General features: G+C 43.3%; 1 protein-coding gene across 1 annotated transcript in view; it reads right to left on the reverse strand.

The window, feature by feature from the left end:
- The window catches only part of LOC137436088 (CUB and sushi domain-containing protein 3-like), a 1,358,203-nt gene that overhangs the window by 491,096 nt on the left and 840,889 nt on the right, over nt 1-26,218 (reverse strand). The window contains exons 25-26 of the mRNA XM_078786463.1: nt 15,804-15,930; nt 1,693-1,895 (exon numbers count right to left, since the gene is read on the reverse strand). Of these exons, the coding sequence (XP_078642589.1) occupies nt 1,693-1,895; nt 15,804-15,930 (330 nt within the window). The remainder of the gene's footprint in view (nt 1-1,692; nt 1,896-15,803; nt 15,931-26,218) is intronic.

Genomic DNA, 26,218 nt, shown 5'->3' on the forward strand with positions numbered 1-26,218 from the left:
TGATGAAGTTTATCTGTACTTATTGATTGTGCTTCTGATACCGCATTCTTCTGTACTTACTTTTTCCACATGCGAAATTTGCATTTATGTTTATTTAAATTATACAATGGACTACAAAATGTAAATGTTTCATGATATTTGTTATATTATATCACCTTTATCTATCAATATTGTTGAAATGAAGATCAAATAGCTGTATGTTGAAATATGTTGAAAAAGTCAAAACTTTACATGGGGTGTACTTACTTTTTCACATGACTGTATATATATATCATGATACTATTGCACAAACGTTGAGATAAAGAACGTGTAAATGAGCATGACTATAACTGAGAAACTACTGTCAGTTTTGCCTTCTGATCAGCAAGATATTTTGCTGTTGTTGTTGTTGTTGTTTTTGTTTGAGATGGTGTTTGGTTGTAAATACAAACACAGTACATGCATGCTCGTTTTGACTACTTGATAGGTGCCCGTGGGTTCAGCAAAGTGTGAGTATCAGGAAGTTATATATGATAGTTATAAGTTGCATAAATCAGGCAATATGGATTCTTTATAGAAATTATGCCTAAAAATAAGGATGAGAAATGTCGCATGAAATTTTGCATTACTGGAGTGTTTTGTTTTGCTCTCTTAATTATTCAGTTGTATATGCTGTTTGCTTGTGTCTCTTCTGTGACTCATTTGTGGTGCATTGAATGTACAGCATGACTTTCCCTTTCACCATGTTACAGTGGGATCACACGTGATGGTGAAACCACAAATGTTGATGTCTGTCAAATTGCATGTGCGTACAGGAGAACTCTTATGGAGAAGCATGTGCGTGCAGGAGAACTGTATGGAGAAGCTTGTGCGTGCAGGAGAACTGTATGGAGAAGCATGTGCGTACAGGAGAACTGTATGGAGAAGCATGTGCATACAGGAGAACTGTATGGAGAAGCATGTGCGTACAGGAGAACTGTATGGAGAAGCATGTGCGTGCAGGAGAACTGTATGGAGAAGCATGTGCGTATAGGAGAACTGTATGGAGAAGCATGTGCACACAGGAGAACTGTATGGAGAAGCATGTGCGTATCGGAGAACTGTATGGAGAAGCATGTGCATACAGGAGAACTGTATGGAGAAGCATGTGCGTACAGGAGAACTGTATGGAGAAGCATGTCTGTACAGGAGAACTGTATGGAGAAGCTTGTGCATACAGGAGAACTGTATGGAGAAGCTTGTGCACACAGGAGAACTGTATGGAGAAGCATGTGCACACAGGAGAACTGTATGGAGAAGCATGTGCGTATAGGAGAACTGTATGGAGAAGCATGTGTGTACAGGAGAACTGTATGGAGAAGCATGTGTGTACAGGAGAACTGTATGGAGAAGCATGTGTGTACAGGAGAACTGTATGGAGAAGCATGTGTGTACAGGAGAACTGTATGGAGAAGCTTGTGCGTACAGGAGAACTGTATGGAGAAGCATGTGCATACAGGAGAACTGTATGGAGAAGCATGTGCGTATAGGAGAACTGTATGGAGAAGTATGTATGTACAGGAGAACTGTATGGAGAAGCATGTGCATACAGGAGAACTGTATGGAGAAGCATGTGCGTATAGGAGAACTGTATGGAGAAGCATGTGTGTACAGGAGAACTGTATGGAGAAGCATGTGTGTACAGGAGAACTGTATGGAGAAGCATGTGCGTACAGGAGAACTGTATGGAGAAGCCCGTGCGGCTGATGAAGAAGTCAGAGTCGAACTGCAAAGTGAGCACGTTCTGGGACGAATGCACATCCCCAGGAAGCTCCGAGCCGCTGATCTCTTTGAGCAGGGTGGCCCCTGGTTCGGCTCCGTCCCACACGCGCAAGCGGTCGTGTCCCGGCTCCGTGTCGAACACCACAAAGTGCAGGCTGCGCAGAGAAAGTGCATCGGGCGGTCACGCTCAATCCTACTTACATCTGCAACTATGTTTCATGAGGCATCTCTCAGGAGAACAAACTGCATATCAAGTAAGGAAAGTGGAAGGTGAGAGTGAATTATTTACATAATCAGCAGAAAATTTCACGACGTGACTGACAGTTAATCACAATTTTAAAAAAGGAAAACACTACATGCGTACATTTTCAAGAACTATAAATTAAACCCGAGAGCAATGGTGGTTCCGCACGATAAAAGGCAAAAACGTCCGAGATTTTGAAATGCAACGAGGCAAAGGAGCGACAATCCGTGAATTATTGAAGAAGGAAACTGCAAAACGCACAAAACCATAAAAACGTTGTACTAAAATCCTTGGGAAATCGAGTCGGGAGCGAAAATAGGCAAGGGTTAAAACATTATAACTCCGAAGGTGTGCAATCATAATATAGAGGAAACAATGTGACAAAAAAGGGTGGTTTGTGCTTTCCAAATCTAAATTTGCCTAAATTTGCACCACTTCATTATAGGCATCACGGGCCGTCAACCACTTTTGGGATGTTCACCACAAGCGACTGGTTCCTGCAAATAGACCGAGGAGGGCATCGGCTAACACACGACTGTGAGTTCCTCCGCTCGGCTTACTCATGCAGCAGCAACCAGTATTTTGACAATAATCCAACGCCAAAGGCCTATAGTGGTGACATATGTGATCAAAGCATGCTCAACGTGTTACTACAACCACTTACTGTTGCTACTTTGTAGGGCCCATATACCGACTGTCAGACTCGAGGCATATTTGTTGCTGGTACTAATTAGTATCCAATTAGTGCAAGCATTCTCAGACATTCACTCTGGTCACGTGGCAGTTGTTTTGGTCACATTTTGTCCCCCAAATATTCCTGCAGGTCGCACAAGATCTGCCTGCAACCCTCTTCTGGTGAAATTGCCAAAATCAAGACTCTCTGCTCACCTTCACTCCTTCATTCCTCTTTTCTCCCACCTCTGGAACAAACTCCCTCACTCTCTTCAATCCCACTCCTCCCTCCAGATTTTTAAAACAGCTGTTCACCCCCATCTCTTATCTTCCCCCATCCAAAACCTTGATCTTTTCTACCCCCGCTAATTTCACCCCAGATCCACTTTTTTGAAATACCGACTTCTTTCCTGGAAGTGCTTGCAGTGTCCTTGTGTTTTATACCTTTCCCACCCCCCCCCCCCTCCCCCCTTCGCACGCCTCCTCCCCTCAAGCCCTCTGCCTCCCACAGATCTCCCGATGTCCCTGCTCTCAAATGTTGTGTTCGTGCTTCCCCTTCTCTCCCCATCTTGTCTACCGCTCCCCTTATTATATACTTTGTGTGTTTGTTTGATTTTTTTTGTGTGATAAATGTTAAATCTTTCACGAGCCTCGATTCTGTATACAAAAAAAACAAACAAAAAAAAAACATGTTCTTCACCACCTTCGCTATATTTCACTATGTGCTTATTTCTTCTGGAGATAATTTGGTAGAATTTGGTAGAAAGTGATCGTTCTGATGTTTCACAGCTTTGCGTGAGTGAGTAGACTGTCCCGAACCCGAACCCAAACCCGAACCCTAACAACTTTGGAGGGATGTTGAGGAGGCTACCCTGTCTGCTCGTGTTTGTTTGTGAGTGCTTCAGATATGACTGTGCCTTTCGAAAAAAGTAGGCCAGTGTGTGCAAATACCTTGACCTATGGGAATGGAAGAAGAGGCTGGAAGTGTAGCAACCCCATAAATTATACAAAAATGCGGCCAAGTATATACACATGAATGCTCATGGAAGAGAAATATCCTTACAAGATGATGGGAATGCCATAGCTGTTGTCTACCAGTAACGGTCTGAATAAGCATTTTATATGTATATGTATTTGCTAGGCCTGTTTAACATTGGGACCCCCGTTCAATATCCATCTGAGGGGTGGCACACACATTGATGAATCGCCCTGCCAGTGAAACAGCGAGATGACAGTTTATAGCCGGGCAGAGATTCAAACTCAGGCAAGACAGCTTAGAGGAGAGTTTGTGTACCTCTAGGCCATCCTGCCAAAACTATCATACAATGAACCAAATTTAAAAAAGAGATTTCAATAAAACATCCTGTCACCCAAAAGTTCGTTCCCTGAGATGAAGAGTAACTGATTATTTCACCATTCCATCATTTCCCTTCATGGATGGCTACTCTTCCTACCACATTGACTGGCCCGTTCAATGCCCAGGAGGCGATGTAACTGTGTATGGTTGTAATACCATTCCTCACAGTGCTTACTCTATATACCTCTATTTCCCCTCATACCACCATAGAACTCTGGCTGCATATTCCCCTTGACAACAGCCGTTGATTTTTGCATGTGCTGCATCATCCCATAATCAACTAGAACGGCACTCGGTAGAGTGCATACCTCCGCCAGGTTGAACAGTTTGTTTTGAACCCCAATGATAGGCCGGATCTGGATTCGGACATCAACCAAAATCGAATCAGCTTGTTCTTGTCACCAAACAATCTTATCTAGCTAGTTTAGTCATAACTCGTCCATAACTTTTTTAAACATCATGTTATATATCGCGTTTCACCCGATCTCCGAATGGTGAAGAATCGCTTGAAAAATTAAATAACTCTCGTATCCGAATCCATATTCAGATCTTCACCAAAATCGAATCAATTTGTCCTTATCGCACACCCAATCGGTACACCAAGTTTCGTCCAAATCCGTCCATAACTTTTTGAGATATCGTGTTATGTATCGTTTTTGGCCCGATCTCCCAATGGTGAAGAATCACCTTAAAAATTCTAGTAGCCGGATCCGAATCCGGATCTTCACCAAAATCTAATCATTTCGTTCGTGTCACATACACTACCTCTCTGCCAAATTTCGGTTGAATCCGTCCACAACTTTTTGAGATATCCTGTTTACGGAAAGACCGACAAACAAACAAACAAATGAAAAATCACGCATAGAGCTACACATGGCAAACCAGAACAAAGTAGAATGGGACTCAGTACCTTGTGACCTGAAAAAGAATTTGAGGTTGAATTCAGTGACCTGATATGGTACGGGTTATGATATGATATGATAATCTATATTAGATTAGATAGTAATAGATATATTATCTTTCTAATATAGATATGATATCGGGTACAGGACAGGAGAGGGGAGGGGTAGGGTAAGATGAGGGTTGAGAGGAGGAGGTAGGAAGAGCTGGTGATAGTGTGTTGGAGATTGCAGAAGAGCTAGGAGAAAGGGAAGGATGAGGAGGACAAAAGGTTTGATGGTGATGGGATGAGGCACAGTGAGGAGTTGTTTGAGGGGGGAGGGGGTGGGCAGAGCAAGGTAGAAGGTTGGAGGAGGTGGAGGTATGAGACAGAAGGGAGACGAAGTGGGGAGGAGGCAGCTTTGAGGAGGGGGGAGGGGAGAGAATTGGAGAAAGATGGTAGGGGGGGGGGGGAGATTTGAAGGGGAGGGGAAAGGGGGGAGATTTGGAGGGGAGGGGCAATGGGGGGAGTTTAGGAGGGGAGGGGCAAGGGGAGAGTTTAGGAGGTGGGGGGGGGGAATGGGGGAGTTTAGGAGGGGAGGGGAAAGGGGGGAGATTTGGAGGGGAGGGGCAAGGGGGAGTTTAGGAGGGGAGGGGTGAGGGGGGGAGTTTAGGAGGCGAGGTGTGCGGGGGGAGTTTAGGAGGGGTGTTGTGAGGGAGGAGTTTAGAAAGTGTATGATTAATGTAAAACGAACATTTATTACAACTGGGTTTATTGCGATTTTCAACATAGACAATCTACTAACCTTCCAATAATTCCCACTACATCAACCAAGGCAGTCTACGAACTAACCTTCTACTAACTAACCCTCAATTTCTACTAAGAGAGTCTACTAACCCTCTACTTTGCTTCTGCGATCAACCTCTTGAGCAGGTGCAGTCAAAGAGGCATGTTGGACTGACATCATCATCATCCTCCTCACATAACATTTCATGGTGTTTGGGATAGCAGGTATTCCTGTAGATTCCTCGGTGTTTACGATGTAGATTCAGCACAATTTGACTATCGTAAAAAAACAACCTTTCTACACCCAAGTGCTTGGAACCTTTGGTTCCACCAAAACCCTGTGTGTGGCCTTGTCTTAGAGGACTTTACTATGACAATCTGCCATAACCTTTACTGGGCCAATCACATATCTAAGATGGCCACAGTGCAGGCAGGAACATTGTACCTGAAAGCTTCCACAGGGCATTTCTACCTGGAAAAAGCTTCAGGGAGTTTACAAAAGTAACAACAAATATCAACATGAAATAACGCTAATATTGCTCAGTAAAGTGACAATGTACTGTACATCCAATAGCATCCTTATCAAAGCCATGTGTTTACAAGGAGGTGGTGTGCACAAGGCGGAAGCTCGTTTGAAGTGGGATAAGGTTGGTCAAAGTAACTCGTTCAATAGTCATAAATAATATTATCACACTTTTTCTTGCTCCGCATTAAAATGAAAGAAAAGAGCTCGATTTCTGAAAGATTTACAAAAGTCTGTGCCATGATCGGCATCACAAGACAACCTTCAAAGGTCAAGTTTCTGAGACATCATTTTGGGCAATTTTTTTTCTTCCGCATTTATGGTTGCTGGGCAGAACAGACAATTGTAAAATGTACAAAACCAACTAACGAGACGTTTTTCCTCCATTATTATGTTGAGTACATCCAGATGTGTCAAAATGTTTATTTATGACATTCATAAAGACAGTTTGTGGGGACCCTAATCCAATTAATCAACAAAGTTTGGCAAAGTACGAAGAGAAGTGGTTTCTCGAGTGTCCATGACATTGAAAGTTTATGCACACATTGAAGGCCATGGGCACTCAAAAAAACGACCTCAACCACACTCTCCTCAATAAAAAAATATGGAAGAACGGGCTTCCGAATTGAGATGGTTTGGTCATGTGTTGAGGAAGGATGAAAGTGACTGGTTGAGAAGAGTGATGGAAATGAATGTGGAAGGAAGTAGAGGACGGGGAAGTCCGAGAAAGACTTGGCTGAAGATGGTGGAAGAAGAAATGCGGGCAAGGGGGTTAACAAGGAGAGATGCAGAATATAGGGCAAAATGGAGAAGATTGTCATGGGGACCGCAAGGCTAACCCCCGCTCGAGCAGGGAAAATGGCCTTAAAATGCCTGTTGTTTGTTGTTTTGGGCTTCCTAATCAAGAAAGTACCAGTACCTTTTGCTTTTAAACAACTAGATGGTATTCATAGAATACTTACCCTGTGCAGTAAACTTGGTGCGAGCCAACTCTTCTGTTTGTGAAGGGTTTTTTTCTTTGATCCAATATGGCTGCCAGACCACGTGAGTGATGACATCATAAATTTACATTCTCTAATATAATTGTTGCGTAGATCACGCTCAATAAATTTCAAACTGATAAGACCAAGTGTTGTCCATGTCGAATTATGACCTCATCGTTAACGACACTTATTCCCCATGGGGAGTACGTCACAATGAGCCTTGTTTCAATTTTTTTCCATCGAGCTGTTTCGGAGATATAGAGGTGTAACGTTTTTCCAAGATGGCGTCTGTACCATGTGACTTATGATGTCATAATTATGAATAAAAACGTTATACAGGCGGAGGCGCTCCTATGGTAAAATTTTGTGTCAATCAGACCAACGGTTTCAGAGAAAATGAATTTTTAAAATGCAGACACGCACGTATGCCACACGTACGCACCCGAATGCCTAACCCTGTTTTTCGCTTCACGAGCGCAGGGTATTAAACACACATAATATATTCTAAATAAGATGAATTGTTAAGTTTGTAATGCATTTACTAGATTCCATTCTCCTCACAACCTTTTTGTGACTTTGGTAGTCCTCGTTCGTTGGAGGCCATGTTTGCCTTCACTCCTTTAAAAATCGTCAAAATCCCTTCACACAAAACTGCAGACGAATCTTGTTGGATACAGGATCCCAGGCATCTTCCATGGTTTACAGCGAGATGTTTTTTTTTCCCCCAGAATTTGAGAATGCAGACAAACATAGAAAATCTACCCTTCTCTGTACTCCCTCTTCCACAGTGATAACCAAGCGACTACCACATCGACATCCTCTCGATATGCAAGCTCACACCCAGGACTGATAGAGAGATATTGTATCGAGAAGTGGTGAACTGAAGGGGTTAAAAATAATGTAATGATATTACACTGTCACACGTTACAGCTACTCAGTTCGTAATAATACAAAATCGAGTGACTATCCCAGGTTCGCGGCACTTTAAATCACATGGGCTTCCGGTGCATGCGGGCATGTGCCTTTTCCTGGGCCGAACATGAAGGCAGGTGACATTTTCCGAGCCCGCACGCGAGACAAATGCATTTGGTACGTTCGAAGATTACAACTTGCGACATTTCAGACTACAGGATTGTTTATTTTTTTTGCTTGCTCCGCAAGGTGTTTGTCCATCTTGCATTTGTTATAATACAGCGATCAATGCCGTATAATAATAATTTCACCATTTTATACAATTACACGACTGAGCTGTGTTTAGGCGTCCATCAGCATATTGATAATGACAACAACAACAACAAAACATTGGTGGCTGGTTTCATCACCAAAGAAGTCCTGCCAACCTTGGCATGTATTGAAAAATGCCCTTTCAATTTGCTGTCCTTATAATAAGTCGGTGATAAAAATTACTGTTCACCTTTGGTCGTGATCCACCTTACATCTGTCAGCTCCCTATTCGTATGTGCAGCATATATATCGATAGCTACCTCTACATAATATAATCAAAACAAGAAAAAGAGCAATCAGAGATTGCAAACCCTCGCCAGGATGTATTTTCAGTGGTTTTTAAGGCCTTTGTGTTAAAACAAATATGGCGGCCGAACCACGTGATCGATGACGTCAGCATTTTTTTTCCCCCACTAATTTATTCCTAGATAATGCTCAAGAAATTTCATCTTGATCGGATGACGTTTTGTACTTGTCAAATTATGATGTCATAATGGAGGCACCTATGACATCATCATTCACAGATGTTATTCCCCATGGAGAGTTCTTTACAATGAGCTATGTCTCAATTTTTTCTATTCAGCGCTTTCGGAGATATAGAGGTGCAAAGTTTATTTTTATTCTGTGCAGATAAAACCATATTTATTCTGTGCAGACAAACAGACAGACAAACGGACTCAAATGCAATGCCCTCTCCTCTGGCGAGGGTAATGAACCACCTGCACACATGGCACCACTTCAAACATATTTATATTAAGATCAACCAGAGTTTTACAAGAGGTGATGAGTCCCTTACACATTGGAGGAGTGAACCTGATTGGATGGACATAGAGAAGTCTTAAACTGCTTCATGCTCCAGAGTTTGGATTCAGGTTGAACTATATTCAAGGAGCAGCATAAATTTAGGAAAACTGTATTGCAAAGGAACCTCCTTCGAATTCTGAAAACGGATTGTCCCATCTCGTCTTCATTTGTGCATTTTGAACATATACCATCCAAAATTATTATTTCAAATAAAGGGGCTTTCATGTATAAATGTGTGCGGTCGAGGCTATACGTTGGCCAGTTTCTAAATTTATTGAATGGATTGAGGATAAGAGTTATACAGTAATAATAATCTATATTAGAAAAGTAGCCGTGTCTGTCTGTCTGTTTGTCGTGCTATAACTTGAGAACAGATTAACGGATGTCCCGGTGTCTTCCCGTTGTGTACCCCGGTTTAGAATAGGTACACCGTATCCCTGCGCATCGTTAGAGGCGACTAAGGGTTGTCGTCAGGAAGGGCATCCGGCCATAAAAACATTGCTTCAAACAGGGAACCATGAGCTCATGGGGCCCACAAGGCCAACCCCTGCTCTAGCGGGGAAAATGGCTTTAAAACGATCATTCATTCATTTTCATTCAATGAAACCTGGTGTTGGCTTTGCAGTTAGGGTGCCGGCTTGGGATCCTAGGATCCTGGGTTCGAATCCCGGTTGATCGCTGAATTAACACCAAGGAGGTTGACTCAGCCTGTCATCCTTCCGAGGTCGGAAAATTGAGTACCAGTTCACTGGTAATTCCCTGTTTGTCACAATAGGCAACTAACAGGGTTGGCGGCAGGAAGGGCATCCGGCCGTAAGACATTGCTTCAAAAAGGGGACCACGGTGCCCAAAAAAGGCCAACCCCTCCTCTGAGGGGAAAAATGGCCTCCAAAGGTGGTTCTTCTTCTTCTTTCTAATGAAACCAATGACGGTGGATTCAGGAAACTCTGGAACGTTTGTGATGCAAAAAAGGAAGAAAAAAAAAGTATGGAAGGTTTGTGTCTGGGCAGACGTGGGGAAACTGCCAACGCCAACTTGCGATGCTGGTTATCCCCATATGGAGAGCAGGATCTTCCATGAATCGTTTTTTTGTTATTGCCCAATAGATTAGCAATCAAAGTAAAGATTGGTATTCCTGTCAGCAAAGCGAAGGGTCTTATATTCTTTTAATAATAAAAATTAGAGTTCCCTTCCCTGAGTTGTGTGTGTGTGTGTGTGTGTGTGTGTGTGTGTGTGTGTGTGTGTGTGTGTATATATATGTGTATTTGTGTGTGTGTATATGTGTGTGCGTGTGTTCATGCGTGTGTGTGTGTGTGTGTGTGTGTATATGTGTGTGGATGTGTGTATATGTGTGTGTGTGTGTGTGTGTGTGTGCGCGTGCGTGCGTGTGTGTGTATGTATTTGTGTGTATATGTGTGTGTATGTGTATATGTGTGTGTGTAAGTATATATGTGTATTTGTGTGCATATATATTTGTGTGTGTGTGTGGATATGTGTGTGTATATGTGTGTGTACGTGTATTTGTGTGTGCGTGTGTGTATTTGTGTTTATGTATATATGTGTATATGTGTGCATATATATGTGTGTGTGTGTGTGTGGTGTGTGGTGTGTGTGTGTGTGTGTGTATGTGAATAAGAGGGAGACAGAATTGTGAGGAACAGAAATGAAACAAGCGTTACGCCTAGGTCCCCCGTCGCGGAAGTGATGTGAGTTGACAAAGTGGAAGACGCAGAAAACATGCTATGATATGATATTTCGCTCACAAGGTTCAGACATACATGGAGGCGGCCATCTTGGATTTTGACATGGCGACCCAATTTTCAATAGCGTTCTTCCTTGTGCCTAGATACACCCAAACACCAGATTAGAAGTTGGGTACTTCGCTTATTTTTCGAGATATTTCGCTCACAAGGTTCAGACATATATATGGTGGCAGCCATCTTGGATTTTGACGTGGCGACCCAATTTTCAATAGCGTTCTTTCTTATGCCGGGATACACCCACACACCAGATTAGAAGTTGGTACTTCGCTTATTTTTCAAGATATTCATCTCACAAGGTTCAGACATACATGGCATCAGACATACATGGCGGCGGCCATCTTGGATTTTGACGTGGGTTGCACCCACACACCAAATTCGAATGCAGTCCTTCGCTTACACACGCCCGCACGCACACACGCATGCCCGCACAGACAGACGGAAGGACAGACACACGGACGGAGGGGAAAACCATAGTCCCCCTTTCGCTCCGCTGTGCGACGGGGGACAACAAGCGTTACGCCTAGGTCCCCCGTCGGTGAAGTGAAGCGAGTTGACAAAGTGGAAGACGCAAGGCGGCCATCTTGGATTTTGACGTGGCGACCCAATTTCCAATATCGTTCTCCCTTATGCGTAGATACACCCACACACTAGATTAGACGTTAGTAGTTCGTTTATTTTTCAAGATATTTCGCTCATAAGGTTCAGACATACAGTATACACAGTCATGTGAAAAGGTAAGTACACCCCATGTAAATTTTTGACTTTTTCAACATATTTCAACGTACCGCTATTTGATCTTCATTTCAACAATATTGATAGATAAAGGTGATATAATATAACAAATATCATGAAACATTTACATTTTGTAGTCCATTGTATCTATCTATAATTCCAGTAATCTCTGTGTGTCTGTCTGTGTGTCTGTGTGTCTGTGTGTCTGTGTGTCTGTGTGTTTGTCTGTGACCGCTGTTTCTCGACAACCACGGGTCCGATATACTTGAAACTTGCCAGGTATATTGCTGGGGACCCGAGGATGTGCCTTTTCAAGGTTTGAAATTAATCGGACAAGTACCTACCGAGCTATGTCCAAAAAACGCTTCAACCAATCAGAGAGCAGCGAGCTATCACGTGTGCCGAACCGTTAATGCAATGCAAGCGTTAATGCGTTAATGCAAGGCTTTTCTTTTTTTCCCTCTTCTCTTTCTACTTTTCCTTGCGATTAAATTGCAAACAGCCAAAATACGTTGGCGCTAATTGAATAATTGGCCATTAACACTAAAATAATCGTAACTGCGATATGCCAACTTCCGGACAGTGCAGCCTTCCCTGTTGTTGTTGTTTGCAGCAGCTGTTTGCAGCAAGGCAAGGCTTTTCTTTTTTTCCCTCTTCTCTTTCTACTTTGCCTTGCGATTAAATTGCAAACAGCCAAAATACGTTGGCGCTAATTGAATAATTGGGCATTATGTTTTACAACTAATAAAAACGAATTTGCGATTCATTCGCTTTCCTGCGCGTTTGTGTACGCGATGGCGATTTCTTTACCAAACTCCGGAAGCCGTTCGCTTTGGACCGAACCATTGCATGTAAATAGAGGGGGGGGGATTGTCACCACTCGCAAGCCGTTCGCTTTGGACCAAACCATTTCATGTAAATAGGGGGGGGGATATAATTTTAGATATATATATAGTACGGGCATGCCCTAGTCTATCTATAATTCCAGTAATCTCTGTGTGTATGTTTGTTTGTATGTTTGTATGTATGTTTGTCTGTGACCGCTGTTTCTCGACAACTACCGGTCCGATATACTTGAAACTTGCCAGGTATATTGCTGGGGACCCGAGGATGTGCCTTTTCAAGGTTTTAAATTAATCGCAGAAGTAGTTACCGAGCTATGTCCAAAAAACGATTCAACCAATCAGAGAGCAGCGAGCTATCACGTGTGCCGAACGTGGCGAACAGACTCTGCCTCGGATGGCACATTTGAGAGCGTATTCATTTATTTCCCGTCGGCAAACTATGTTGGCGCTATGTTGGCGTTAAACGATGTTTTAAAACTAATTAAAACTAATTTGCGATTCTTTCGCTTTCCTGCGATATGCGACCTTCCGGAGCTCCTGTGAGAGCGTGCGCCATTACGGATAGTACGGGTACGGGCATGCCATATGTTGGCGTTAAACTATGTTTTAAAACTAATTAAAACCATTTCATGTAAATAGAGGGGGGGGGGGGGATTGTCACTGTACTCGCAAGCCGTTCGCCGTTCGCTTTGGCGTTGCGAATGGACCAAAACATTTCATGAACCAAACCATTTCATGTAAAGCGTTCGCCGTTCGCTTTGGCGTTGCGAATGGACCAAAACATTTCATGGACCAAACCATTTCATGTAAATAGAGGGGGGGGATATAATTTTAGATATATATATAGTACGGGCATGCCCTAGTAATTTAAATAAACATAAATGCAAATTTCGCATGTGGACAAAGTAAGTACACCCTTGGCTCTAATAGGTGGTATTGCCCCCTTTGGCAGAATCAACCTCAAGTAGGCGTTTCTTATAACTGTCGACGAGTCTCTAACATCGACTAGGAGAAATTTTTACCCACTCCTCCATGCAGAATTCTTTCAACTGTGCGATGTTTGAGGGGTTTCTTGCATGCACAGCTCGTTTCAAATCCCGCTACAACATCTCGATGAGATTTAGATCCGGGCTTTGACTTGGCCATTCCAGAACCCTCCATTTCTTTGTTTTCAGCCATTCCTTGGTGGATTTACTGGTATGTTTAGGGTCATTGTCATGTTGCAAGGTCCACCTTTGGTTGAGCTTCAACTTTCCGACAGATGGCCTCACATTATCCTCAAGCACCCTCTGGTACAATGAAGAATTCATAGTGGATTCTATGATGGTGAGCTGCCCAGGCCCTGATGCAGCAAAGTTGCCCTAAACCATAATATTTCCACCACCATGCTTTGCAGTTGGCACAGGTTCTTGTGGTCAAATGCTATCTTTGGTTTTCGCCAAACATGTCTTCAGGTACTGTGGCCAAATAGCTCAACCTTTGACTCATCTGTCCAGAGCACATTGTTCCAGAAGTGCTGGTCTTTGCCTAGGTGTTCATTGGCAAACTTTAGTCTTGCCCTGATGTTCTTTCTGGACAGCAAAGGTTTCCTCCTGGCACACCTCCCATCTAGATCAAATTTGTGCAGCCTCTTTCTAATGGTAGACTCGTGCACTTTGACATCAACAGTGGCAAGAGCTACCTGTCGGTCCCGTGATGATATTCTGGGGTTCTTAGAGACTTCTTTCAGCACCTTGCGGTATGCTCTCGGGCTGAACTTGCTGGGGCGGCCTGGCCTGAACAAGTTGGCAGTTGTTTGGAATTTTCTCCACTTGCAGATGATCTTCTGGACAGTCGAATGATTGATTTCAAATTGTTTGGTGATCTTTTTAAATCCCTTCCCAGACTCGTAGGCATCTATAACCTTCTTTCTGAAGGCCTCAGAGAGCTCTTTTGATCTAGGCATGGTGACGCCGCACACTTCAACAACAAAGAGCAAACCAAACTAAATGTCTGAGGTTTAAATAAGACAGGTTCCTCCAAGATCCTCTCCAACGATGTTCCAATCATTTGCACCTGAGCTGGTGCACCTGATTCTAATTTTAGGTATTTGAAGTAGTGATAAATGTCGGGGTGTACTTACCTTTTCCACATGCGAAATTTGCATTTATGTTTATTTAAATTAGACAATGGACTACAAAATGTAAATGTTTCATGATATTTGTTATATTATATCACCTTTATCTTTCAATATTGTTGAAATGAAGATCAAATAGCTGTATGTTGAAATATGTTGAAAAAGTCAAAACTTTACATGGGGGGTACTTACTTTTTCACGTGACTGTATGGTGGCGGCCATCTTGGATTTTGACGTGGCGACCCAATTTTCAATAGGGTTCTTCCTTATGCCTAGATACACCCACACACCAGATCAGAAGTTGGTACTTCGCTTATTTTTCCAAGATATTCCGCTCACAAGGTTCAGACATACATGGCGGCGGCCATCTTGTATTTTGACATGGGTTGCACCCACACACCAAATTCGAATGCGGTCCTTCGCTTAAGCACGCACGCACGCCCGTATGGACACACGGACGGAGGGGAAAACCATAGTCCCCCTTTCGCTCAGCGGTGCGACGGGGGACAAAAACGTGTGTGTGTGTGTGTGTGTGTTTGTATGTGTGTATGTGTGTTTTTTGGAGAGAGATATATATACATAGCAAGAGACAGAGAAGAGAGAGGAGAGAGGAGGATGAAGAAGTCGAGTAAATTAACTTGCTCTGCAATTAACAAGCAATAATTGTTCAACAAGTTCAATTGTTCAACAAGTTCAACAACAACAACAAAGTAACAAAATTAAAAATGCCTGTTGTTGTTTGTTTGTTCAAACCTATAATTCACTTGCATAAAATACATCAGCACCCTGATATAAAGTGCTGTATTTCTCAACTTTTTATTCTCCAATATAAAACTGTATTGCTGTGAAGAAACGACAAGGATGCCAGTAATAACTGACAATAATTTTTCACTTTTGACTCCTGAACCAAAGCACCTTGAGGAAGATGCTTTTTATGTTTACAAAATCGTGGAAACACTTATCCCAATGATGCACTCCCAGATGAGCAACATCTTAAGGATACACATAATTATTCTGAATTATGAACCAAATATCTAAGTCATCATTCGATCTCTGTAAGCATGTTTGACAGAAACCTCGAGCATGCCAGACTGCTGAACAAAATAACAAACAAAAACGCAAAGTGTCACTCACCTGACGGTGTGTCCGGCCTGTGTGTTTATCGTCCAGGTACAATGCACGTTCGGCTCATAAGGAGATGGGTATCCCGGAGAAAGGATCCGTCCAGAGCTTTGGCCTTGAATCTCTCCTCCGCATGCAGCTGCAAAAGGATGTGCATAAGGAGCAGTCTTGGTGAGTTTTACTGAATTAAAAAGAAAATCCTCCATCTTTCATCTCTGCAATACATAGCCACGGTGATTGTATTGAAATTGTCATGCTGCAAGGCAAATCAAAAAAAATTGCGCATCGGGGATGAAATTGTAATGCGATCAGCAACATTGTGGTATCATTTCTTTTTTGTTATTTCCCATATGAATAAGCTTGAATGTTTTGCAGACAACCTGGGAAAATAGTTAGAACTAATAATCAACCAATAGTGATAAACCAAGCATTACGCTACATTTAGACGAGCATGGGATTCTTTCCACCACGTGTAATGCTGATTGAAGAATCACAGAAAGCAATGAAGATGTCGAGTTATTTATTTGGTGGCAAAAACTATAGTCAGAAATGAAGACAGATATGGACACAATGATCCGTCTACCCAGGAGAAAGACCGTTGCATAAATTGCTTGAGTATAATTTTCTTTTTTTCTGGTTTTTACTTTCAAACCCAGAACTTGCTTGCTCTTTTTTCTTTTTTTTTCCAAGAAAGACTCGTTAATCCAAATGATGAGTCCCTTTCATGATCAAAGACTATCTATTCTATAAGAGAGATGTTTGTCTGTCTGTGTCTGTCTATCTGTTTGTGTATAATCACCATCTTCCTTTTCTCAGATATGGCCAAACAGATCTTCGTCAAACTTTCAGAGGTTCATAAGTGAGTGCCTGGGAGTGTTTTAAGCAAATCAAAATTAGAAAATTTGAAATCAATCATTTCAATCAATCAATCGAATTCAATCAATCAATGATCAAAAAATCAAATGATCAAAATCAAATCTAATGATCAAAAAATCAAAATGATCAAAATGATCAAAAATGATCAAAAAATCAATCAATCAAATCAATCATTTGAAAATCTTGAACAAAAACAAGTTGAATTTTTTTTTTTTAAATAGTGCCTAAGCCTTGTAGCTTTGTAAAAGGTAATATTAAAATATCCCTGACCACATTCATTAGTGGTGTCCTAAAAGTGTTTTTAGGCTCCCCATCAAAAAAATAGAAAAAAAACCTACAAAATTTGATTTCTTCAAAATGCCAACAGGATTAGAACAGCACCGAGCGACACCGGTACAGCACCGAGCGACACCGGTACAGCACCGAGTGACACCGGTACAGCACCCAGCGACACCGGTACAGCACCGAGCGACACCGGTACAGCACCGAGCGACACCGGTACAGCACCGAGCGACACCGGTACAGCCCTCAGCGACACCGGTACAGCACCCAGCGACACCGGTACAGCACCGAGCGACACCGGTACAGCACCGAGCGACACCGGTACAGCACTGAACGATGCAACCCCTTCTAGTCACAAATAAATACAAAGTCTGGACTGCACACTTTGAATAAATAAAGGTGAATCTGTCATATACGGTATATCATGTGTGTGTGTGTGCGTGTGTGTGTGCATGTGTGCGTGTCTGTGTGTGTGTGTGTGTGTGCATGTGTGTGTGTGCGCGTGTGTGTGTGCGTGTGTGTGTGTGTGTGCGCACGTGTGTGTGTGTCTGTGCGTGTGTGTCTGTGTGTGTGTGCGTGTGTGTGCGTGTGTGTCTGTGCGTGTCTGTGTGTGTGCGTGTGTCTGTGCATGTGTGCGTGTGTGTGTGTGTGCGTGTGTGTGCATGTGTGCGTGCGTGTGTGTGTGTGCGCGTGTGTGTGTGTGTCTGTGCGTGTGTGTGTGTGTGTGTGTGCATGTGTGCGTGTGTGCGTGCGTGTGTGTGTGTGTGTGCGCGTGCGTGTGTGTGTGTGTGCATGTGTGCGTGTGTGCGTGCGTGTGTGTGTGTGTGTGTGTGTGTGCGCGCGTGTGTGTGTGTCTGTGCGTGTGTGTCTGTGTGTGCGTGTGTGTGCGTGTGCGTGTGTGTGTGTGTGTTAACTGTACGTGATTGAGCACGTTTATTAGCACGATTAGTTAATGTGGCTGGAAAGCTTGCTAATTGCAGTGAAAGCACATGCTGCGGGAAGTCATCGAGTTGGAAAATTCGTCGGAGAATAAGCATTTTGCAGTGAGATGTGCTGACTTTTTCACCGTGTTAACTATTCCTCCAGTGGAGATTATATCCACAGAGGCCATATCTTTCATAAATGGGCCGCAGGAGGGCGAACCCAGAACCCACAGCTGGACCCAAATGGAATGGATCTGCAGCCACTCCGCTTATGACAAAAAAACAACAACACTCGGGTTGCTTGGATGGCCGGGCACCCCACGTCGAGCAATTTGGTTCAAGAATCGTCAATTTTGTGTGTGTTGTGATCGTGCCGGTGGGTGGCATGAGGGAAAGGAGGAAACATACCAAGTAATCTGCAGGGCCAGTGTGTGGATAATGGTGCATACGGCGTGTGTGCGTGTCCTGGAATCTCACGACAACGTGCTTGGTGTGTTCACTCTTGCTCATTTCAACCACCGACAGGACAGGATGCCTCACTCGAATAATGCTGAAGACATCAGATTATCCAACCAATTACCATGAACATCAAAACTCCCATCACGTCGGAGTGAAAGGTTGTCCGACAGCCAATGAGAAGGAAGACGTCATGGTGGAGGTAAACGTAACAAATTTCTCTTGTTACTTCTGCCACAAAAAGTCGATGGGGGTTATGTTTTCACCCCGTCGATTTATTACATACAAACTACAAGATTTTTCAAGTATATCGGTCGGTCGACTTTGTTATTCTACCTGTTTGTTTGTCACTCGCATACAGGTCACAATTTTAAACTGATCGTTAATGAAACTTCACGACGTTGCAGAGGTGGTCACAAATGAGAAGCCCATTGATTTTGAGGTCAAAGGTCAAATTTCTAGAATAGTCATTTTTCATCCATTTGACTTGAAAGTTGAACAGCATTTGCATATTCAGTCACTGAATTGGGAAACCAACAATTTTTGTGGTCAAGAGGTCAAAGGTCAACTCAATGTCAAACTACTATAATCATCAATTTCCATCTGAACAATTGCCAATTTTAATCCTATTAACTTGAAAATTAAACAGCAATTACATCGTTTGGCACCGAATTGGGAAAGCAACTATTTTTGAGGTCATAAGGTCAAAGGTCAACTCAATGTCAAACTACTACAATCATCAATTTCCATCTGAACAATTGCCAATTTTAATCCTATTAACTTGAAAATTAAACAGCAATTGCATCGTTTGGCACCGAATTTGGGAAAGCAACGATTTTTGAGGTCATAAGGTCAACTCAAAGTTAAACTTGTAAAATTGTCAATTTTCATCTGAAAATAAAAACACCCATCAATTGTCAATTTTAATGTTAATGAAATGGACAATTTGATGTCTCCATGGCAACTTTTTGTTTGAAGGGGTGTATTGTAAAAGTATTGTGCTCTGCTTAACATCCTTCTTGTTTCTCTCCTTGTTTGTTTGTGAACAAAATATCTCAAAAAGTTGTGGATGGACATTTCAAATTTCAAATCTGGCCTCCAAAGCCAGTCGCCGACTGGGCATCCTCCATCGTGCGAAGTCCTTCCTTGGCACACCTGAGCTCCTCACCACATACAAGGCTTTCATCCGCAGCTCAATGGAATACTGCTCTCCCCTCTGGGCTGGTGCTCCTGCCTCACACCTAGCTCGTCTTCACGCTGTTGAAACCAAAGCGTTCAGAATCATTGGAATCTCCCGCGATGAAGCTAACTCCAAGGGCCTCTCACTCACTCACCGCAGGCAGGTTGGTGGTCTTTCCGTCTTCTACCGACTCCTCTCTGGCCTTGCCCCCCCAGCTCTCTCTGGGCTCTGTCCCGCAAATATTCCTACAGGTCGCACAAGATCTCCCTGCAACCCTCTTATGGTTAAACTGCCAAAATTAAGACTCTCTGCTCACCTTCACTCCTTTATTCCTCTTTTCTCCCACCTCTGGAACAAACTCCCTCACTCTCTTCAATCCCACTCCACCCTCCAGGTCTTTAAAACAGCTGTTCACCACCATCTCTTATCTTCCCCCATCCAAAACCTTGATCTTTTCTACCCCCGCTAATTTCACCCCAATTCCACTTTTTTGAAATACCAACTTCTGTCCTGGAAGTCCTTGGTGCCCTTGTGTTTTATACTTCTCCCTCCTCCCCCCCCCCCCTTCCCACGCCTCCTCCCCCCAAGCCCTCTCCCTTCCACACATCTCCCTGCTCTCAAATGTTGTGTTTGTGTGCTTCCCCTTCTCTCCCCATCTTGTCTTCTGCTCCCTCTTTTTATATATTTTGTTTGTCTGGTTGATTTGTTTGTGAAGTAAATGTTAGCTCTTTCACGAGCCTCGATTCAGTATACAAAAAAAAACAAAAAAAAAAAACTTGGTGGACTGCTTGGGTGTGTGACAAGGAAGAATCGATTTCATTTTGATGCAGATCTGAATATGGATCTGCGAGAATTTTTTTTAATTTTTAAGAGATTGTTCACCATTGAGTGATAGGGCCAAAAACGATATACGGCATGATATTTCAAAACGATGTGGACGAGTTATTACAAAACGAGGTGGATCAGTTGGTTTCGGCGACAAGAACAAGCCAATTTGATTTTGGTCCAGGTCCGGATCCAGATCCGACCCATCAGTGGGATACAAAACATAAACGGTTCAGCCTGGCACATGTATGCTCTCTACCAAGTGCCGTTCTAGTTCTCAATTGTAATTATGAAAGGTCTGCTATATGTGGCATTATGATGATAAATCCATCCTATTTCCAGGCATGGGAATGGACTTGTTAATGAATCCATCCATGGGAATGAATCCATCCATTCAAGTCTCCTGGCATGGGAATGGACTTGTTAGTTGACCATTGCCTTCCCGTCAGTAGTCGTCAAGACAGGAATTTGTAATTTGGCCAGAACCATGACACAAAACGACTTTTGTATTGATAATATAGACACTGTGGGACCTTTAATGTCCAACAGCAGCAATTATTGGCAGACAACCATAAATTATCCTCGTCTCATTATTTGTCACAAATTATTTACAAGTGACCGTGAGGCGGTGTATTGGTTCATTGTATTGTCCTCCCAATGCATTTTGGGGAAAAAAAACAAGACGGATCTTCAAACAACGATGTAGCGAGGCTTCTTTCACACTTCAGTTGAAGAGGATAGTATGACCTGGGTGGGGATGCCAGTTAGCAGTTTTTTTAAACTGAACAGTTAGCAGTTGGCAATAATGTAAGTATTATTTTTTTTGGACTTCAGGCATGGACAGCCAGTTCGTGAATGACTTGGGTAAAAAACGGCGAATGGCAAACTATAAAAATAAAACCACCTTTAGAGGCCATTTTTCCCCGCAAGCGGGGGTTGGCCTTTTTCGGGGACCGTGGTTGTTGTTGTTTTTCGGTCCCCTTTTTGAAGCAATGTTTTACGGCCGGATGCCCTTCCTGACGCCAACCCTTTTTGCCGCCTTTAACGACAAACAGGGAATTACCAGTGAACTGGTACTCAATTAGCCGACCTCGGAAGGATGACAGGCTGAGTCAACCCCCCTGGCGTTAATTCAGCGATCGACCGGGATTCGAACCCAGGATCCTAGGATCCTAAGCCGTCACCCTAGCCGCTAGCCCAACACCAACCGAATGGCAAACTATGAACCAATAAATTCCACATTCCTGTGTCACCTGAGGTCAAACGTCAGGCATTGATAGAAAGTTCATGAAGAACTTGTACAAAAAACGTACCAAGTCTCAATATTGCTATATCCAGTCAATGGTGAAACTGCAAATGGGGAATCTGTGAATGTCACAGATGGAAACCCTTACATCATTTCCTCATTCTGCTTTAAACTCAATATCTCTATATTGTCATTCCAAACAGCATCATTCATCATTCCAATCACAAAATAATACGATAGCGTTAATATATCAAAATAAAATGTTAAATCACGATTGTATTGATACGTCATCAAACCAGCAAACCGTCATCATCTGTTCACTTCTGGATTTGTGAGCAAGGTCCATGTCGATCGCATTTCAAAATCACAATTTCATTGAGGAATTTCTGAAACCTCCTGCCTACCTTACAACACCTGCTGGGACCCCAAAACGTTCCACAGAAGGTTATTATATTACCTTTTCGTAAAATATGCAAATGCAGTGGTTACCAAACGCTGTCCCCCTGTCATGTGACCAGATCCTCAGTTCTGATTGGTGTACCCTTGTGGGGACATACATATGGACAGACAAACGCTGTTCTAGACGGCATTGCCCTACGAGCTGTGCTGTAAGAACGCGTGGATATTGTAATTGGCTCCTTCTGTCTGTCCGTCCTTCACGTATGTCCTCCTAAATGGTTGTGCAGAAATTCACCAAACTCGATAGTTATGATTACCACATGGCAAGAAGGTGCGAAAGCATTACCATTTTTGTCCCCGCCCCCTGACGACCTGGGGCGGGGTGAAAAGGTTAAAATACCAAAAGTGCAATTACAGGTACATTTTTAATGACACTTTGTACATTGGGTTATGCATGAAATATGTAACGAGTTTTAGGATTTCACCCCCGGTTCATGACCCAAATGGTAGGTTCTTAGGGTCACGGAATCAAAACACAAGATATTTTTAACCCCAAATTTGATATTGGGTCATGCTTGGTGGAACCTTTTGCCCTTTTTGAAGTGAGATGTTTATCATAAAAGTCAAGAAGGGTAAAAAGGTGATGAGTATGAATATTGTAGTTAGGTTTGAAGCTTTTTGGGTATATTAAGAGTGTTTGGGAAATTTCTGGTTACTTCTGGATGTTGAACCATCAATTGTGTTAATTAGCAGTTTCTAGCAACATCTGGTTACAGAACAATCTAGTCATTACGAGTAGTTTATAGAGAAAGAGGAGCTTTTATAAATGTTGTTGGACTGAAGTATCTATAAATAGTAAAACCAGTCATCCGATGATGAGCTGTATACAGCGCCGAGCGGAGTGTTCGTGTTTCGCTTGTGCTATATACTTCTTGTGTATTTCAAGTAAACAATGGTTGACCATTGATGGATGAAAGAACCTTGGGTTTCGTGAGATCTGGGGCCTTGCGCAGGCTCGATCTTCCTACTGGCTTTGCCACCTGCAATGCAAACTTTACGTGGATGATGTAAAATTGCCTGTGGCAGCACAGACAACAGAATCTTTTAAATCACTCCTCACTTGTGCATCAGTTTGTTGTGAAATGCTCCAAGGCTGGGAGAGCCTTCAGTGTGGTTCTATCTCTAATGAGAGGGGACCCATGTGCGCATAGGAGAGGGGTGAGTAATGTTCGCCCAGACGTGGCTGTGAGGCAATATCAAACTGGACTGTTGTTGATCCATGCTATTGAGCGGAGAGGAGACGAGCTGGGAGCTGTTCCCTGCCTCTGGTAGCTGCGTTGTGCTGTTCGTGAAGCTACGTGAAGAAGGCCACAAGTGTGGTCAATGCTTTGGAGAGTGAAGGTAACAGGAATGCAATGTTACAAACATTTGTGAGGTGAAGTATTCATTGCCATCCAATAGTGGAAGTGTGCGTTAAGTTAACGATGGAGAAGTTGTTGGAAAATAGAAGCAAGTTAGGCTTAGCGGGCAAAGAACTGCAGAAAGAACGTTGAAGAACTGTCTGCAGCTGAATACGAGGTGATGGAGAGGGAACATGGAACCTTAAAGAGAGCTACAGAAAGGTAAACAATTGAGGTTGAAAGAGAGGATAAAAGGCTCCAGGTCGAAGGAGAAGATGAAAGGTTTGAAGCAAAGGGAGAAGATAAATGGTTCGAGGATGACAAAAGAAAAGGCTTGATTGAGCCTGAAGGAGAAGGCTAAAACGCTGAAGGCTGAAAGAGAGGATTAAAGGCTTAAGGTTGAAAGGAAACCCGGACGGTTAAAAGCCAAATTGGATTGAAAGCGTCTCGACGTGCAACGTGCTCAAGTAGGTCATCCAGACATTGTGAATAACTTTGAGCAAGCTACAACCTAAAAACTCCCTGCCTTTGTTGAGGGGAAGGATAACCTAGGCAGTTACCTGCTCAGGTTCAAACTTTTTGCTACCAACAGCACATTGGATAGTCAGGAATAGCCAAATGCAAGATATATATTTCAGGCCGTCATATGTAGGTCCATCGCAATGGCACTGGAAGGCTAACCGAGGCAGTTACCGGCTCAGGTTCAAATGTTGCTACCAACAGCACATTGGATAGTCAGGAATAGCCAAATGCTACATATCTATTTCAGGCCATCATATGTAGGTCCGTCTGATGAAGTTGGAAAGAAGATTGACGAGAAGAGGAAGAAGTTCAAGGAGTGGCAGAAGGCGAAGGGTATGGGGGCAGAAAAGGCAGAGCATGAAAGTTATAAGGCAGCCAAGAAGGCTGCAAAGAAAGAGGTAGCAAAGGCAGAGGAGGCATGTAGGAAAATGTTCGGAGAACGCTTGGATTTGGAAGAGGGTCAGAGAGCGGTATTCAGGATTGCAAAGCAGATAGCGAAAGAGAAGTGTGATGTGATGGGGGTGAGTTGCTTGAAGGATGAAGTGGGACAAATCGTTGTGGACCCAGATGGAATGAAAGGCAGATGGAAGAGATATATGGAAATACTGTTGAATGCAGAGAATGAATGGAATGGCAACATCGAGAGTAACCCAGTTTTAGGACCGGCAGAGAAGATAACCGAGAAGGAAGTTGAGAGAGCGATAAAAGCAATGAAGAGTAGAAAAGCGGGAGGGCCGACGGGAGTTGTGGGAGATATGTTGAAGGCAGCGGGAAATTGGGGTGTGAAGAGAATGACAGAGATCTGCAATCTGGTGGTGAAAGAAGGCCGCATTCCAGTGGATTGGGAACTGAGTAACCTCGTCCCTCTATACAAGGGGAAAGGTGACCCTCTGGACTGTGGCTCGTATCAAGCAATAAAGTTATTGGAGCATGGAATGAAGGTATTGGAAAGGGTGTTGGAGAGGAGGATAAGGAAGAAAGTGAAGATTGACGAAATGCAGTTTGGATTTATGCCAGGAAGAGGAATGACAGACGTGCTTTTTATTGTGAGGCAGTTGCAGGAGAAGTATATGGAGAAGAGGAAGAAGTTGTTTCTTGGGTTTGTTGATCTGGAGAAAGCATTCAATAGGGTTCCACGTGAAGTAGTGACATGGGCATTGAGGAAGTTAGGAGTGGAGGAATGGTTGATCAGAGTAGTGATAGCAATGTACAAAAGAGCGCGCACAGCTGTAAGGACGAAGGACGGGAACAGTGGTGAGTTTGAGGTGAAGGTGGGAGTGCATCAGGGATCGGTACTAAGTCCACTACTATTTGTAGCTTTGATGGAGGTGCTGGCTCAGAACGTAAAGGAGGGTTTACCGTGGGAGTTGTTGTATGCAGATAATCTTGTGTTGATTGCAGAAAGTATGGATGGACTGAAGGAGAAGATGAACAAGTGGAAGGAATGTATGGAGACAAAAGGTCTGAAGGTGAATATAGGAAAGACAAAGGTGATGGCAAGTGGTAAAGCATGTGGTGAGGTGGAAAGAACTGGGAAGTGGCCGTGTGCTGTGTGCAGGAAGGGTGTCGGAGTGAATTCCATTCAATGTACAATGTGCGCTGAGTGGGTTCATCAAAAATGTAGTGGTTTGAGAGGGTCATTAACCAGTGTGGCAGCTACATTCAAGTGTAATGTGTGCACAGTGGGAGCTGCAGATGGAGAAAATGTTGAGTTGGATCTTGGAGATGTCGTGAAGCTGGAAGGTGTGAAAACATTTTGCTACCTAGGAGACGTGCTGAATGGAGAAGGTGGACCAGACTCGGCAACGGTTGCAAGAGTGAGATGTGCATGGAAGATGTTTCGGGAACTGAGTGGCGTGCTGATGAGGAGGGGAGTGCCGTTGAAGCTGAAGGGAAAGGTGTATGCTGCATGTGTGAGATGTGTTATGATATATGGGAGCGAGACATGGGTAATGAACGTAGAGCAGCAACGAAGGCTGGAAAGGGTGGAAATGCGAATGGTTCGGTGGATGTGTGGAGTATCGTTGAGAGGGAGGAAGGCAAAGGATGAATTGCGAAAGATGATGGGAAAAAGAGAAAAGGGTTGAGATGGTTTGGTCATGTGTTGAGGAAGGATGAAAGTGACTGGTTGAGAATTGTGATGGAAATGAATGTAGAAGGAAGTGGAGGACGGGGAAGACCGAGAAAGACTTGGCTAAAGGTGGTGGAAGAAGAAATGCAGGCAAGGGGGTAAACAATGGGAAATGCAGAAAATAGGGCAAAATGGAGAAGATTGTCATGGGGCCCTCAAGGCTAACCCCCGCTCTTGCAGGGAAAAT

The sequence above is a fragment of the Myxine glutinosa genome, chromosome 11, assembly GCF_964187855.1.
Source record: "Myxine glutinosa chromosome 11, kmMyxGlut1.1, whole genome shotgun sequence".
NCBI lineage: Eukaryota > Metazoa > Chordata > Myxini > Myxiniformes > Myxinidae > Myxine > Myxine glutinosa.